Below are 18225 nucleotides of genomic sequence, written 5' to 3'. Positions count from 1 at the left end.
CTTCCAAGAGATGGGCCACTAAACCCACTGCAGTCATTCAAGGCTACATCTCTGTTTTTGTCACTGTCCAAACGAACCCTCCAAAACAGTGCTAGGATACATGCAGAGCACTGCACAAAGGTGACTTGAAGCTGCAGGCCTCAGACCACAGGCCAGCTCCTCCTTTCTCATGTGTGAGCCCAAACAAAAATAGAAGCACTTAAGAAGGCCACGTCGACTGTGGCTTCCTAGCAAAAAGGCACGACTCCTGTTGAGCACCCCAGAAAGAGAGGCATGACACAGCACATGAAGGTAATGATGCACCCCAGAACTCTGTCCTGCATCTGTGCGGTATAACATACAGTGGATTCTCACATCTGCAGCTCGCAGCATGAGACAGACATTTCCCAAATACCGCTGGAGGAATTCAAGCAATGCTCCAGGCATCACATTCTAGTCTCTGCAGGCAGGGGGAGTGTCTCGGTTTGACCCTGCTGGGAGCATTGCTGATTCAGCTGCTTTGAGATGGGGAGAGGCAGGACCAAGCCCAGAGGTCAACAGAGGAACAGAAGGCAGGTTCTACCATCCTGGCCATACCACTGCAGTTGCTCAGTAGGGAACGTCTACCCAGACAGTCAGGGGCAGAACGTGGTAGTGCTCCCTTGCCTTATGGAGGGTGTGTGGAGAGCAGCAGGGTCCCTGTCCTCAACAGGGAGCACAGACCTGTAGCTGGGGTGGGGAGCCAGGCTCTAGCTTTGAGGGCTATTTCAAAGAGATCAGAGTTCCTGACACAACAAGGCTCCATTGTGTGGCTGCTGGAACAGAGAAGCCAGAACAAGGGAAGTGCCTTTTCATTGCTTTGCAGTTGGACACGAGGGCAGGAGCCCAAAGCCAAGATACTGCAGCCGCAGCATACAAAGGAGGCAGCTCTTAAAGAGGCAGTGCCTCCCCCCTTCCAGCAGGCAGGGCAGGTGGGCCCAGAGCAGGAGCTCTGGGAGGCTTAAAGCTGAAATTCAGCATTCAACTAAGTAAATACGTAATGCATTAAAAGAATGGCACTAACTGGGGTGGAAAGAAATATACCAATTTCCAAAACTACTGTGCTCTCCTCAGAAGCTTAACAAAAACAAAGCAGAAGATCTCACAGAGGGCCCCTCTTTCCAACAGCAAGTACAGTGGGTGTGCTGGTGGACCTTACTCCTGGGTACTCGTCATAATCTTGTTTCCAAAAGAACCCAGCACCTAAGGCTGGGAGCCCCTAAATATGTGGAGAATTCACTCCCAGAGGTCTGCCCTTCCTTTTGTGAATGGAAAAGTGCTCGCCCCCAGAGCACCTACCCTTTGGGAAGAAATGTCTCTTTGCCTGGAGACTGAAATGTAGAGTACCACACAATGTTTTCATAAAATTGTGGAGTTGGAAAGGACCACAAGGATTATCCAGTTCAACCCCCTGCAATGAAGGAATCTCTTTTGCCCCATGTGGGGCTCAAACCCACAACCCTGAGAATAAGAGTTTCATGCTCTACTGACTGAAACCAGTGGCTTCACCTTGCTTCTCCCCCACCAGATTAGATGATAAGGCTGATCGTTGAATAACTACATGAGAGGGGGAAGTGCAGGCGACATTCTAGGGAGGACAACTGGTCTGCATGAAATCCAAGAGACAAAGGAGTAAACAAGCTGAGTGCACCCCGCTGAACGATATCTAGCATCTCCATGGTCCTCTTTGGTGCGCAGGCATTCTGAATCACAGCGCATGTAGTCTGCCACAAGTGCAGCTGGCTCTCCTATGTCATATCCTGTTGAGTTGGCAATTCTAAGCCCATGACCCGACCCTGCAATGACTCCAGTGGAGCCATCCAAACCCTGGCTCTTTGGTTACAGAAACAGGTTTCTCATAAAAGGTTGCATTAGCAAGATGGATGGCAAGAAGAGCCATCATTGCGTCCTTGTAAACAGGCAAAAACTCACAGAGGTGAAATGCTACAAATGCCATTGTGTTCTCCACACACACCCTCCACTGGCCCATGCCTCCTTTCTGCATTATTGGCTCCACGTTTCCTCCTAAACTCTGTATGTCCCTGTTCAAAGATGCCAGCAGTTGGCTTTGTCAACGGAAAAGGCTGGGCCTTTTGGATTAATTGGGAGGAGAAAGTGTGTAAGTGACCTGCTATTGCTATCAAGATGCAATAAAACAGCTGTCACATTCACATGGGCCTTCTTTATTTCATACATCGCTTGACCACAGTCAAATAATAGGCAGTCAATTGACTGGTATCTGACTGGTCAATTGACCTGAGTCCCAACTCCAGCTAAGTCAGTGCTACAGATAAACAGTGGGGCTGGTAATTAGGAGAAGATGTTCTGAAGGAGGGGCTGGGGTGTGTGTCTATTTATGTGCCTCCATAAGTACAGAGAAACACTAATAAGCAAAGGCACTCTGGGCTTAGTCCAAGCAAAATACCTGAGTAAATGACTTCCAATCAGCTGGATGGGTATTGCAGGTGGGAAGGCAGAACTCCCCAATGAGCAATGATTTATCCAGAGAATCACCCATCAGCACAAACCCTGACTGCTCTAACCCCTACCACTTACTCTCTTCCCAGAAGACCAAGCAATAGGGGCTCCAACACCTGAAGCTATCAAAAAGAAAAACATTTTTAACAATTCATTCAAAACATTTGTAACCCATTCTTCGGCTGGAAATGTTCCCAGAGTGACTTACAAATCAATAAAAGCAACACAGTCCCTGCCTGCCATCCGGTTTACAGTCTAAAAAGGCATGGTGCAAAAGGAAAGAAGGGAAGGGGGAGCGGGATGGAAAAGAGAAAAACAAGCAAAGACTGGTGCAAAATTCTCAAAACATGCTTTTAGTGTGAACTATGTTTATTTTATATATTTTATGAAATGGCCTGCTTTGCTTTCATCCAATGCTCTTGTCTGGGTTGCAAGTAAGAGTGCAGTTCTACCCCACCTGTGGGTCAAATGCATCTGAGCTCAGTCTGAAGAGAGCTTTGGTCTGCAAGAACGGGAAACCCTAGCTTGAAGGAACCCCCTGCCCTATATGTCAGCCCCAATGGGAGTCCTACTCAACTCCCAGAGACAGTGCTGTCCTCTACACCCCCTACCAAAGCATATACAGGTGGATGTGTTGAAACAGACAACAGAAAGGAGAATCACACTAACATTATTCTAAGACAAGGATGTTAGTGGGTTACTTCTATCCTTCTCATTTGCATGCTCTTTCAGGGCCAGCTCCCCCTCTTCCTCCCCTCCTCACCCTAGCTTGAGCTTCCAATTTCTTCATTTTTCCAGGCCCACTGGCTGCTTGACCCACAAGAGGGACTCTCTTTGCCCCTTGGGCTCTTAATGCCCACCCACCAATTCACACACTTGGCTGGCTGCCAACATAGACTGCCCCCCTTTGACAGCCACCACTCTAAGCAGCCTTTCCCCTTTCTTAGTGCCTATCTACTCTCTGAGCAGGGCAATGGCAGCCCATGATGAGGATGATGGTGGTGGCATCTGCCCCCACCCAATATCAGCCACTTCTGTACACCTTTCAGTTAGGGGCCCTTGACTTAAACAGCCCTGGAGCAGAAATATGACATTCCCACCCTGGTGAAAGCTCTCTCTTCCCTCCTCTCCAGCAGACACTTTGGGAAAATCCAGTCCGCGCATAAACATGGGCCCCAAGGAAGGCAGGAGCAACAACACACAGTGCCTTCCCCCTCCCTTCCATGCCTGGAATAATCTGCTGGGGAGCCAGAAAACGGGCAGGCAGGGGAAGCACAGCATGCTGGTGGATGGGGCAGAAAGGAGTGCAGCACCAGGCATGGCTATGACAGAAAGGCCAGGCACATGGTGCTCGGCATGGAAAAGGCACTGGCACATGGCACCAAATGCAGCCATGAGGGACCAAGCAGCACACAAGACAGGGGGCCAAACAGGAGCAGAGAATTCCCCTTTGCAAACATAATACGCAGGGTGAGAGAGGGAGAGACTTACCCCAGGCTGCCGCCCAGCTCTTTCTGCCCACTGTCAAAGTAAGCCCTGTGACACACCATCAGTGCGCTAGTAGCCCATGTGCTGGGGAGCCCAGCCCAGTCAAGGAGAAGGGGCTGTGTCTCGGCCTCCTCTCATTCTGCTCAGCTGAGCTCCTCTGCTCGTGCTGCCTTCCATGGAAGATGACAGCTTTGGAACCCCGCCCACCTGCCGAGGCCTGGGGATTAACCCCTGCCTGTCCAGGCTGCAGCACAGGGAGGGCATGTGTGCAGGACATTTGCATACAAAGTGGGAGCAAGCAGCAAATACATGGAAATATGAGCATCAGACACGCTGGTTCTTTCACACACATATTTGGGTGTGATATTACGAGTTTCTGGCAGAATTACATGCTCAAGGAGGAAATGCTGTTCAACCTCTAAGGAAGATGTGTCTTTTTCCCTTACTGCCTTTCTCGTCTTCTCAGGACCCTAAAACAGATGCTAAAGTTGCAGCCACACAGGTGTTATTCTTAGTGCCTCACTCAGAAGCAATTCATAGTTTCTCTCATTGTCATGCATGCCAGAAACAAAGGCAGCACTCCTGCATCACATGCACACTCTCATAGTTTAATGCAGCTGAATAAGTGTTTAATCTTAGGGGGGGTGCGTGCGTGCGTGCGCGCACACACACACAGAGGTTTCTGATACCACAGACTTAAATATTGGAGAATTCAGCTTTTACCCATGGCATGGTGAAATTTGATCTTAGTTTCCTATAAATTAAGGTTTTTAAAGCTAAACTTATTTCTTGTTAAGTTTTGTAAATTTAAGGTTGCGTCAACTTCATCTGCTTTAATTTTCATTCTATTTAAAGGATGCCCCTGCATTACTTGTTCCAGCTTCATCCTTCATAGTATGTGTTTTTATACCAGACAACATTATTTCCTCACCTTGCATTCTGCCTTAATGAGAGATGCCTTCTCTGAAGTTTTGGGCAAGTTTTCTGCTGATCGGACATCCAATCTGCTTTTGAGGTAGCGACTTGTTAAATGTGCTACACAGACAGGCATTTTATCATTCCCATTCTTAATTATACCAGGTGGTTTCCTTAGTACTTGTGAAAATCTTTGTAATTCATTAACTCTTTATAGGTGTTCTCTTTCAAAGCCCTGACTTCCCAGCAGCACAACTGCTCTTCTCCATGCCAGAAGGGGAGCAGTGTACCATTATCATCCACTGCCTGTTTGAAGGAAAAGATGCTTCTCCACAACAACATCCCTTTCTTCTTAATCTTCACAATCCCCCATGTCTTAGCAGGGCATGTTTAATTTTTCAAATTTCAGGTGGAGATGCTAAAAGGTTGTAACATGACTTGGAAATTCAAAACTTATTTTGGTTAAATTAATATAATTTAGTTCTGCTTGGTAAGTAAATGCATGTAAAATTGCGTAGAAACCATTAAAATGATTGCCAAGTAATAATATTAATATCAATGATGCCCGATCACAAAAATAGTAGATTTGAATTCCTCATACACAAAACCATATTTTTAAGGAACGCCCCCCCACCACTGAAATTTGCAGAAATTAAGTTTCACCCCCTAAAATGACACACCCTAATGTCCTAATCTTGCTTATGAGAGTCTGCACTCATATGGATTGAAATGGGGGGGGGGTGAATTTTCAGAGGAGGTATTGACTTTTTAGAGGGGGTTGAGAACTAAGGGGAAAGACCCTTCATCCCAGCTAAACGTGGGTTCAGCTGTGTGGCATTTTAGTGTGGTTTTTTTTAATTATTTCACATTCATGGCCACTTCATTATATTTAGCTATAGTCACATGCTTATTTTCTTGTGATTTTGCATAGCTTCTGCTAATCTTTTCAGAAGCCTCTTGTGAATCTGATACGTAGTTCCATACCTTTGACTGATGTACTCATTCATTCAGAAGATCAGGCGGAATATAGCATTATATTTAGTGATGGGAAACAACAACAACAACAACATGTTGACTTGAAGTTGCTGTGTTTGAAAAGTTGCCAAATATTAATTCCTATTCTGTTCATTCTAGGAAACATAGCACCAAAGTAAGGTTGAAAGTCACATTTTGCAAAATAGAGAACGACAGCACTGCATCTGGAAAATTGATTTTGGGGTGGAGCTTTCAGGTGTGGTGTTTATGCCCCCAAAAGATTTAGAATGCTGTGCTAAACTCCAGATTCTAACTGCAAGAAAATAACTTCCATGCACTTTGATACTTGCCCATGTGTTTTCAAATTCAGTACTTTCCTGCAGCTTAGTGAGCTAGAAAGCCAACCCCACAGACTCACTAGTAATAGAGTTCTGCTTTGAGAAAGCCCCATTAGAATTCAGCACTGGCAGTCCCATTAGATTTGTTCCACTTTTCCATTTTCTCCTCCATTTCAGACCAAACTCCCTGGAGCAGCAGTGGAGAAGCAATGATGTGTGACTGGCGGGGTCCAAAGGGAGTTGCAGTCCAGCAACATCTGGAGAGTCACCACTTCCCCATCCTTCCTCTAGAGGAGCTTCTTCAAGCAAAGTCTGAGAGCTCAGGGGTCCTTCTGACACATCCCTCACTTTTATGCCACCTCTTCTAAGGCCTGGTTTGGTGCATCTAAGCTAGCACTTCCTTCAGGCTCTCCCAGCACAAGCTTCCCTAGCAGATGCGAAATCTCCATTATCCTAAGCTCACAGCAACAGCACAGACTTATGCAAGTGTGTTCAGAAGTTAAGTACTGCAAAGTTCAGTAAGTCTTACTCCCCAGCAAATGGGTATGGAGTACCTCAGTGGAGCAATTTCTCAAAAGGCCTCTCCTCCTCCTAAATGCCCTAAGAGCAAACTGTCCCAAGATGCAATGCATTCAGATTATGTTCCCAAGATCAGTTCCACCCTGTTGTGACACCAGACCTACATACAGGTATCCGTCTCTTCTGCTTCTGGCATTGCTTGAACCTCTTTCCTAATCCTAGTTGCAGATTCAGGTTCTGAACCCCAAAAGGTTTTTTTGTTCCTTTGATTTTTCCCATGAAGCCCTGGACTGAAATCCGAAATATCTTCAACCTAATCCGGGAAGTTTAAAAACCACACACAGACCCTCCTTGTGCCGCCTCTTCATAACAAGCACTTCTCCCCCCACTGCCTACAAGGGCATCCCTCCCCACAAACCTTGAAAACAAGGTTTGATTCATCCCACTCCCCAAATCACGGCTACATAAATACAACTTAGCTAACTAGATATGACAGCGTCTTCAAGAACCAGTGTCCTTGTCAGTGACACTTTGTCATTCCACTGATGCATGGCAAGATCCACAAGGCAGCCCACAACAGCAGGCAGCAATGGCGAACAAGCAAGAGGAACATGTGGCCAATTCCACGGAGCAGTGTTTTTGCTGCCCCTTTAAACTCACCACATGGGAAGCCATTTGTATCCTGCAGCTCATCACAGAGAACACGGTATTTTTACCAGCACACCAAAGGAAAATACAAGGCTCAGTGGTAGAACAACTGCATTGCATGTAGAAGGACCCATGTTCAAAGCTTAGCATCTTCTGGCCGGCTGGGAAACGACTCCTATGTGAAATCCTGGAGAGCCACCACCAGTCAGTGTGATGCAGTCCAGTGGTTCCCAAACTTCTACCAGTGCCAGATTAAACCCTGTGGAGGCCCCTAGGAAGTCAAAATATTGGGGGCTCCCTCTCAAATTACCTCCCAAGACGTTTTTGTAATCTTTCAAGATCAAACCAATATTATTTTGATCTGTTGTCGCAGGGCCCATAGGCTAGTGCCTACTCTGCCTATTTGGTAATCTGGCACTACTCTCCACCCTCAACAACCAAATGGAAATTGCCAAGGGTCCCAGGGAACCACAATGATTTTTCTGCCTGTTTTAACAATTGCGATGCACAGTGCTAGATGCTGTATGATTTTTAACTGCATTTCTATTGCTTCTTTTATTTCTTATATTGCATTTTATTGTATCACAACTTGAATGTCATAATCAACATATTTAATGTGGGCGTGACGCAGTTAAACCTGTAGCAAGTGAAATGTACAACTCTACATTATTTCCCCCGTTTACCCCCCTGCCTCCCCTTCTCTTGTATCCTTTCTCTCTCTCTCTCTCTCTCTCTCTCTCTCTTTTTTTTTTTTTATTGTAGGATCCTTGAGACAAAGGACTTGTCTTCTTGTACTCTGTAAACCACCACACACACTGATGGGTTTATAAGGGAAACAAACATGCAACAGAAATTCCATGCTCTCCCCTCATCCACACAAATTCAAGTGAGGGTAGGGAACTCTCCTGCCCTAAGGCAGTGAAACTATAGAACAGGACTCATGAATGCCAAGTGTCCAATCCCAGGAAATCTCGTGTGTACTAAAGGCAGTGGCTGAGGTTATGAGAAATTCCAGATACCATCAGTTTCCTGCATGTGTGCGCAAGAAATTTAACCCTTAGGATTACTCTCCCTGTTACATCATCAGGTGCCTGCAGGGTGGTGGAAGCTTGACTTGACACCCTTGTCTCTCTCTCTGCTCTTACTCTGGTCCCTCATAAGAAATTATTGCCTTGACACCATAAGACTCAGTGGAGCCAAGGCAGTTAAACTCATATCACAGACTGGGAGCAAGGATAAGATGGCACCCCACAAGTTATCCTGTAAATTTCCAGCAGCTTCCCCCACTCAGATGTTGGCTGGGGCTGATGGGAGTTCTAGTCCAAATGATCTGGATGGCACCAGGTTGGACAAGCTAATTTAAGGCCACAAGAGCCAGTTATCCTCTGGCATTCGCCACAAGAAGCAAGGCAAGGCAGTCCATTAAGGACTTCCCCCCAAACTCAGTATCTATCCCTTATAACAGCAGAGCTTGTAAGGGTGGGAGAACTGCACACCACAAGGCACCACTCAACTGGTATGTTTGCTCCAGAAGTTCTCCTCAAGGCAGGTTCCTTCAATGAGCGCTCCATTTCTGGGTACCGTTACTGGGAAGCTGAAGAGAGGTTCACTTCCTAGCAAGGCTTAAGCAGACATTAAGATGAAGGCTGCAAATAACACACATCTTGTGGGAACAGATCCATGCAGTGGGATGTTCTGCAGCCTGCCATTTTAAGTTGCACAGTAAATTTGCTCGCAAGGAAGCAGCAACCCTGACTACAGAAGGCAAGGGTGTTTTACTAACAATTCCTGTGTGGCTCCTTGCAGATAATGGGCTTGGCACCAAAAAGCAACACAGCATGTTCTGAGGAGGAGGGATAACTTGTTCCAAAACTGAAACAGGGTGTTGCACACACACCCTTATGCACACAGAAAAACCCATAGTAGGCACCACAGGGAATCCATGTGCCACATTTGCCTCCTGGCTTCAAGGGTTTTGGCAACTGGTTCATGGTAAGCGGCTGTGAGATTCCACCCACAGGAATCCTATCATGGCAGAAAGGGATTTATATCCTTCTCCCTGGAATCAAAGATGCTACTCAGCACCAGCTTCATGACATGATGCCCACACTTGCCCAACATTACACTTGGGCTCCTTGCTAACAAAGATAAAGGATTATGTTCAACTAAGTCAAATACTCAGAGTAAAACCTTTAAAATTAACAAACCTATGTTAGTCAGGCCCATTAACTGTAATGGGTCTACTCTGAGTAGGGCTAGCATTGAATACCACTCATGGAACATCTGGGCAAGCATTTTAGCTTGCCAGGTAGAATGATTCTCCCTTCTCCTCCCCCTGTGTGCTGTTCCAGGGGTTTTCTTGCTCCCCTGAGCCAATTTCAGGGGAGGGGGCAGGGGGGAAGGAAAGGAAGGAAAACCCCATTGCTCAAGCAGAAGTTATTGTGCAGGGCTTCTGCTGATGGGGCTCATTAAATGAATCCCACACAAAGGCTCCACAAGCAAGTCTCAGGCAAGAAGACTACATCCTCTGTGGGAAGTCTAAAGCAGTGACAGCATATAAAGTTATCAGATGTTTCACATTGTGGGTGGCACTCAACATCCCCACAAATCACACATGGACAAGTAACCTTGCAGCTCAATAAATGTGCCAGATCTGTAGGCTTCAGGTGACCTTATGCAATGCCAAGGACTAAACACTGCTGGCAGCATCACCGTAAAAGCTCCAACAAAGAGAACTGATGGGATTCATAATCACCAAAAAAAGGTACGTATAGAGGCCATCAGATGCAAAGAGTTCTTTAAACCAATGCCCAAGGTAAACTCACATGGGTCTTGAAAGCAAAAAGTCAGCATTTAATAAGGGCTAGGGGCTCAGAAAGTGCAAGTTAGGATCTTTGCTGCAGATTGTGAAACAAACTCTGTGACCAGTAAAAGACCCATTATAAGAAAGGCCTTTGCTTACTGGACTATAATTTGCATTGTGGTTGTTGTTTTAAGGGTGAATGAAATGTAGAAAACTAGTCATTCCTAAGTGCCTTGATTCAGTAGAACCACAAATCCCAATGGCTATTGGGCAAACCCTCAATGCTCACTCTTCACTGCAGAGGAGACAAAAGCAATGCTGATGTTAATGCAAGAGACACTGCCACAATGTTTGGGACCGCTGCCTTTCACCCATCATTGAGTGCACACTGGTCTCTTGGTTGCGTCAGTTTCAGGCAGCGTGGGAAGAGTGTGCATGGCCAGGTAAATGCACCCCAAGAGGAAACCGGAGTCCTAAAGCGCCATGCTACATAGAGAGCAGCTGTCAAGGTAAAGACTAAGCCAGAAGTGAGGGAGGCTCCACATTGCACAGAACGCAGGCAGAGACCCCTTGCCATAAGCAAGCTGGCCAGCAAAGGGGGAAATGCATGTTGCTGTTCCAAGATTGATTGACTTGGCTCTAAGTTGCACTTCTAGACCCCCACACCCACACCAAATAAGTGGCCCACCCTTTGATAAACCAAAAAAGCTCTATTTCATAGAAAAAATTCCATGCTCTGCTGGAAGAGCCCTTATCTGATGATGTAAAAAATCCAGACTGAATTACTCAAGAGAGAAAGTTTGGGATAGGAGAGAAGCCACAAGACTAAGTTGGAAGAACACTGATAGTGTTGCAATAAAAACAAGGGAGCAAACCCAGTCCCGCGCTAGGAAAGGATTTCTTCTTTGGGCTTGCTTGGGCTCAGAGTTATGTTGAGCTCCAAGCTTAGAATGAAACTATTTCCCAGGGCTCATGGTCACTCTAAGGCAAGCATGGACAAATTTGGCCCTCCAGCTGTTTTGGGACTACAACTCCCATCATCCCTAGCATACAGGACCAGTGGTCAGGGATGATGGAAACTGTAGTCCCAAAACAGCTGGAGGGCCAAGTTTGGCCATGCCTGCTCTAAGGGTTCATCAGTTGACCAGGAAAACATTATAACTGACTGGTCAATTGACCACTTCATTAGGACATAGGAAGATGCCTTCTATCAAGCAGGACCATTGATCTACCTAGCTTAGAAGTATTTACAGTGACTGGGTTTCTCCAGGGTTTCAAACAAGAGTCTCTCCAGGTCTCACCTGGAGATTCCCTGGCTCTACTTGTTTATTTTTAATGCTTTGGTGGATTTCATTCTCAAAGTTAAAGGTCTTTTAAAAACACACTTGACGATTATTTGACAATACGGGGAACTCCCCATTTGTGCGTGGGTTGTGTTCCAGGTCATTGTGCGCATCAACGGTTGTGCGTGAGCTCATTCCGCCCTCTTCTGGGGCCAAAAGCAGCGCACGTGTCAGCTGTTGTGCATCAATCAGACACACACAAAATGGTGGCCACCTGTATCTGATTGGTCGTGTGTGTGTGTGTGTGTGTGTGTGTGTGAGAGAGAGAGAGAGAGAGAGAGAGAGAATGACTGGTCAACATGTTCAACCCTCTCTCGAAACACGTTTCCCACTCATCTGGATCCACATGTGGCTCAGGGACAGCCATGTTAACCACTCTTGCTCTCAAGGTGGTGCCCAGAGAAAGTAGAGAAGCCCTGCCCTAAGTGCGTAGGAAGCAGCCTGTTGCCTCATTAAATCCACGTGCTTTTCTCCCAGCATCCTCCCTGGTGCCCAAGGGCTGAAGCGGAACTGAAAAGGGCAGGAGAGGTATTTTGGGAGAGACGCATGCCGGAGCATGCCGCTCAGGGCGCTGCCAACAGAAACTCCTGCTTTTCAAGTACAGCGAGACTGGGCCTCTCCCGGCTGGGAGCAGGAATAGGGCACTTCACACACAAAAAAAACACCCCTCAAATCTCTAGGCCACAGCAGTGGCCCTACAGGAGTAAGCCTACTTGGCATTGCTTACTGTAACTGCTTGTCCCATATTCCAGTACAATTCCCCCCCCCCCCCGGGCAGCATATCTTCATGGGATGTGCTCCTAGTGAGCCAGGAGCTCAAAGCACTCTTCAACTCTCACTAGTATTATCAGAACCAGGGCTTTTTTTCAGCTGAACTCGCCAGAACTCAGTTCCAGCACCTCTCAGGTGAGGGCCATTGCCATTACAAGAGAATGAGGGAGGTGTTCCTGGTGAGTTCCGGCACCCCTTTTTCTAGAAAAACAGCACTGATCAGAACACTGGTCAGATATCACTGCGACATGGAAGGCCACGTTCTGAAGAACCCACCCCATGTTTATGTATTTATTAAATTTATATTCCAGACTCACTCCCAGAGGAGCACACGATGAGAGATAAAACAACGAAAACTTATTTAAAAACAATTCCAATACAAATGCAGGTTGGAAAAGATCTCAAATTTAAAAGGTTTAATGAAAGAGGAAGGTGCGTACTTCTGTACAACATCCAATTTGACCATGGCTCCCGACAAATGAAGCCTTTAGTGGTCGCCACCACTAAACACAACTCACCCAACCACCCAAAGAGGGGGCCCGGGAGTTCCCCACCCTGCGCCACTCTCACCGTTCTCCATCCTGAGCACCATGCTGCCAGCAGCAGAGAGATGTTGCAGACCACTGTCTCTGTCCGTTCCACAGTTACGTGCTGTTCGGCTGGGTAGACACCTGGGTCTGACTTGCTGTCTGGCTGCGGCTTCCTGGAATGAGTCAAGTCTTGTCCCAGCCAATGGGAGGCCCTTGCCTTGGAGGATAGGCGTCATCACAGTCTTGGCCTGGTAACTGAGATAACCAGCAACGCCCTGTTGCTGTGCTGATCCCACAGCCTCCGGAGGGCCGTTAACCCCCTCATGCTCTGGAGGCAAGGAGGAAACTACAGCTTGACGGATGTAAACACTAGCTGGCATGATCTGTGTGGGGTGGGATAGCAGAAAGAACCCCTCCCAAGCCTGCAGCAAAGGGTGGGGAATCACAAACTATTACGTACATTTGAGTGCAGAGCCAGTGTGGTCCATTGTGTCAAGACTAGGGCTGAGAAAAGACTGGCTGAAATTTCTGTGCAGCCCCTTGAAGCTTGCTGGCAGAGGAGAGAAGAACCACAAAGTGTGCCACCTTGAAAAAGTGGGTTATTAATGCAGTGAAGAAAAGCATGTTATAAATGCTTTTAGTCTACCAAGAGAACTGTTATTAGACCATCCACAGGCCCAGTCGTTCCTGAAAACAGCTTTTGAATCCTCAGGTCATGTTACAATTATTTAGCACCCCTCACTTTTGGAATTTGAAACTTTAAAAATTCAACATGCCCCAGCATGGTAACTATTCTTCATTTGTGGCATGTGGTGTTTTGTTTTGAATGACATTTATTCAAAACAGGGGCTCCCAAACTGAAGTCCGTGAGCTTCGTTCAGGCAGTCTGCACTGTGTCTGGATTTGTGGCTGAGGGTGGGAGGAAGCAAATCCATCACATAAAATATTCCGACATATTTTAAATTGTATTTTTACTGCTTCTTTTATTTTTACGTTGCGTTCTATTGTATTACAATTTGAATTCTTCAAAATGCTGTAAAATACAATACATAAGAAATGAAAGGAGCAATAAAAATATAATTAAAAACCATGCAGCATCCAGGACAGCACATTTTTATATATATATATATATATATATATATATATATATATATATATATATGTTCTTTTCAAACAAAAGCACAAAAGCATTACAGTACAGACGATTGCAAGGGTAAGAACATTACTGGGAATGAACACGTGACATGACAGAATCTAGCACAGCACGTTACAATTGCTACAACAGATAGAAAAATCTTGAAGTGGTCTACCCAAGACCCTCAACCAATTTCAAGTGGCCCATGAAAATCAGGAACCACTGCCTTGTAGAATGGCTAATAACTTGCCATTCAAAGTCAAGTTAAAGTAAAGGGCAGCTAATTCCATCCAATTTAGGCCTCACTGGCATTCATAGGTCTGTTGGACACATTTGCACACATTTTTGTGAGCACTTTATGTGTAAAATTCACACTGTTGTGTAAAATACACACTTTTTAATGCTTTTCAGTTCACTCACCCCCCCCAATGAAGCATGTATTTGCATGCATACTTTTTCAGCAGCGAAAATGTACTGCAAGATGTGGTGAAGTGTGTAACAGAAGAGCACAGATAAGAGCTGGCCATGTGCTGCCCTCTACTGATAATAAAAAGGCATTGGCCCAAGCGGGGGTCACATTTGTCTTTTAACCCATCAACCCATCAAGAGGACTGCAGAGAGAACTCCTTCCTGAAAACAAACTCATGAACCATTACAAATAATCTCTCTGCTACCACCTCTACCCCAGACTGCAAAAAGCAATTACACACATTTATGGTCCAGTAACTATATGACTGCAGCTTACTCCTTGCACTCTAGGGCTTCTGCAAGCTGTGTCTGAGCACATATGTGAATCACTGTAAAATCACCCTGCAATTTTTGCTGGGCAAGTCCCAGATTTTACATTTTAAAAGAAAGTATCATACCCAGACAGCTGCCCAAAGGCAGACAGGAGGGCACCTAGACTAAGAGAATAGGTGGGAAAGCCCTGGCTCAATAGAGTGCCAATTAGGAAGTCAAGCAAATGCATAGATTCCCAAGACACAATAACGCATTTTCTCCCTGAGGGCCTTAGAAAGGAGGGACATGGTGATGCTCCAAGTCTTCTCCATCATTGCTGATTTATTCACACATCTTCACATTCCCAATCTGCCCCAAAACTTCATCCAGTTCACTCTACACAATGGAGCTGGCTGGAACGAAGCTTTGTAAGACACACACCTCACCAAACGCAGTTGGAAACTAAAAGTGGTCAAACTGTGGCTGAGGAAATCATACACAGGTGCAGAGCCATTCAAAAACTTGCTCCCAGGCAGTTCAAAAATCGATTCGGAAGTTAATGAATAAACCTTTTGGTTCCCTGGGAAGAGGGACTGACTGTTAAACCACTACTCTGAGGACTGTAGCTCTGTAAGGGGAATAGGGCTCTCTTAACTCTCAGCACCCTCAACTAATTCCAGTTCCCAGGATTCTTGGGGGAAGCCACAGCTGTATAAAGTGGTATGATTCTGCTTTAAATGTATGGTGCAGTTGGGGACCTCATCTGTATGCCTAGAGGAGGTGTGGGGGTATTTCAGTCCACGGTGGAGGGGGACAAATGCGGCTTTCTGGGCCTCTTTATCCATCCCTCAAGTTTCTCCCCAGACCACACATGTCACTGGCCACACTCTGCAGCAGTGGTTCCCTATTTATATCCCACACAGGATACGGGGGTCTTGGTGGCCCACTTACTGACTCTCCTGTCTGCTGCAGCAATTGTATTTCTATTGCTTCTTTTATTTCTTACACACTGTATTTTACTGCATTTCATAGAATTCAAATTGCAATGCAATAAAATACAATATTATAATAAAAGGAGCAATAAAAAAGCTGTTAAAAATCAATAGGAGTATTTAACGCGATGGACTTGCCAATTGCCATCTTCAACAGCAAATGCACAGAAATGCTGCAGACCACTTGGATGAAGCTCACAGACCACCAGTGATTCAAAGGTCACAGTTTGGGACCCCTGCTCTAAATCAGCCTGGAGTGATTTTGCCTGATTGGAAGCTGTCCTCCACTGTGGTAATACTAGCATGGCCAGAGATACCTGTGCATAAAAACCACCGGCTTTAGCGCAGATTCCCATACAAAGGGAAAATTCGCATCCACAGCCCTACCCAGCTTTGCCTCTGGAGATGCCCACATCCGCCTCTGTTCCTGCCTACTACCAGCATGCAGCCTGCCCCTGAGGGAATGTGGCATTTGAGCTGAAAGACCTGGTCTAGCTCGGGAGAGAGGGTACAATGGCTTTTGTAAAGTTGTTCCTAGATTAAGAAACTTTGGAGTGCTCCTCTAGTTTAAATAGCGTCTGACAAGATCCGGCTGTGAACAAACTTTTGCCCGTCTCCTCCAAGTTGCCAGGCACAAACGGGTTGAAAGCACCACAAGAAGTTCCTGCTCTCAGCTGCTTTTGCGACCACATCCTGTTTTCCTAATGACAGTTGCCTCTCATTGCTGCATCAGATACGGTAAGACTTCAGTGCTGCCAGGAAAGGGACTCCATTTCTAAGTCTGCCAGGCCCATTACTTTTGCAGAAGTGCAACCAATTCCTCACTTTTAAGAGGCAGACACACACAGGGCCCATCACCCCACTCCTCTTCACTCACAGCTGAGGCATAACAACAGCCCCAGCCATGCTTTGCCTGGAGCCACCTGGCTGTGCAGAGTACAGGCCTCGTTTCCATGGACACCATCTGGCTTCCGTTTCCCCCTCCCAGCTCCTGCCAAGGCAGAATCCCCTTCTGTTTGACTGTTGGGGATGGAGCTAGCAGCCATATGGGAAACGGCTCTCCCCAACGTCTGAAGAGGTGGGGAGAACAACACAACCAGCCCCTTGGGTTCCCCCTCACATACTTCATGACAAACTGCAGCTGTGCCCTGTTTGTAAGCCACTGGGCGATGGCAGAATTCCTCTCCCAGTTTGGCAAGAGCTTGCAGGCTGCAAGCCATTACTCTGCAGTATCTATCCTACTGCCAGGCTGCATGGTAGAAATTCAAGCAGCTGTTGATACTTTGGTCCTACAAAAGAATGCCTAAGAAGAATGGATCTATCTTTTTGTGGGAGTAGAGGTGTATGCCTTTTTGCACAGGATACTTCATAAGGCAGAAGAAGAAAAAGGCAACTAGACCCCAAGCTTTCTGCCCTCCACAATTTAGCTGTCTTCCTCACCTGTAGAGTTCTGCATGGCTTTACAAGCTCACCCACCATGCTTTAGTCACTAATCTAGTATGAGATTTCACTTTCCACATTTTGTATTTCAGGAAATTCACTGTGAAGCAACAGGAATCAATACCCTGTTCTGCACAACCACATATGGTATCTTCTAGACCAGGCAATTTCACCTTGGTTTGTTTTGCTAAAAATAAGCCTCAAAATCTTTAACCAAAACCCCAAGTTCTGAGGCAGAATAAACATGATGCCCACCCAGACAATGCTGGACTGCAACTCCCATCATTCCTGACCACTGCCATGTTGCCTGAGTCTGGTGGAAGTTGCAGGTGGACAACATCTGGAGCAGTACTAGACGGAAGCTAAACTGGGATCTACTGGCAGGTCTAAGTGACATGCAGCAGACTACCAAGGATTTTTGACTCTGTGTTTTTGAACCTCCCACCCCCAATAAGTTAGGCTGCTAATGAATTAATGCAAAGTATGGTTTCTATACATGTGAACAAGTCAATGAAAGATTATTCTTCATTTTTTATCCTAAAACTCCAGGGTCAGCTTACAATTGCTGTTTGTTCTGTTTTAAAATGCAATTAAAATAACAACCTTTGCCAATGAAAACAACTTGCATTCCTGTTTGGAGATAGCTGCAATTGTAGCAGGGGGTTGGTAGGAAAAGGTTTTCTATGTTGCTAGGCTTGCCATTGACCACTACAGAGGCAAGCAATCCTCATCAAGAAGTGAAACCCATAATGAAATAAAATGCAAATCTGCCACCTAAGCAGTGGTATTCTTGCCTTCATGGAATATTCAAACATATATGACAATGGTCAAATAAATAGGCAATCAACTGACCAGTGTACCAACCCTATGTCAGACTGAACAAGGGAAACAGCGAAACTAGATTTGTTGACCCAAGAAATAACAAGGACTGGGGTGATGGGAAGGGTCTGAAACAGCAATATTCCCTGGCTAGGTTTTATAAAGAATCCATCCATATATTCACACTGCCTTTCATAAATACTAGGGGGCAGAAACTTGTTCTCTTTTTAAAAAGGGAAAATCAGGTTCTGAAAATTGTTGGAAAGATACCAGATACAGTGGTACCTCAGGTT

The 18225-nt window shown here is 45.9% G+C and overlaps 1 protein-coding gene across 6 annotated transcripts in view; it reads right to left on the bottom strand.

The window, feature by feature from the left end:
- Window positions 1–18225, bottom strand: part of CYTH1 (cytohesin 1) — a 56864-nt gene that overhangs the window by 21339 nt on the left and 17300 nt on the right. The window contains exon 1 of one of the 6 annotated variants that reach the window (XM_053375585.1): window positions 16499–16599. The exons of 2 other annotated variants lie outside the window; for them this stretch is intronic. In XM_053375585.1, coding sequence (XP_053231560.1) covers window position 16499 — 1 coding nt within the window. In that variant the 5' untranslated portion in view covers window positions 16500–16599. Of the gene's footprint in view, window positions 1–3987; window positions 4161–12866; window positions 13604–16498; window positions 16600–18225 lie in introns of those variants that run through there. 3 more of the 6 variants (XM_053375583.1, XM_053375584.1, XM_053375588.1) reach the window with 3 other exon arrangements.

The sequence above is a fragment of the Podarcis raffonei genome, chromosome 2 (genome assembly GCF_027172205.1).
Source record: "Podarcis raffonei isolate rPodRaf1 chromosome 2, rPodRaf1.pri, whole genome shotgun sequence".
Taxonomy (NCBI): domain Eukaryota; kingdom Metazoa; phylum Chordata; class Lepidosauria; order Squamata; family Lacertidae; genus Podarcis; species Podarcis raffonei.
The sequence above is the reverse complement of the archived record's forward strand: the minus strand, read 5'-3'. Positions and strand labels throughout refer to the sequence as shown.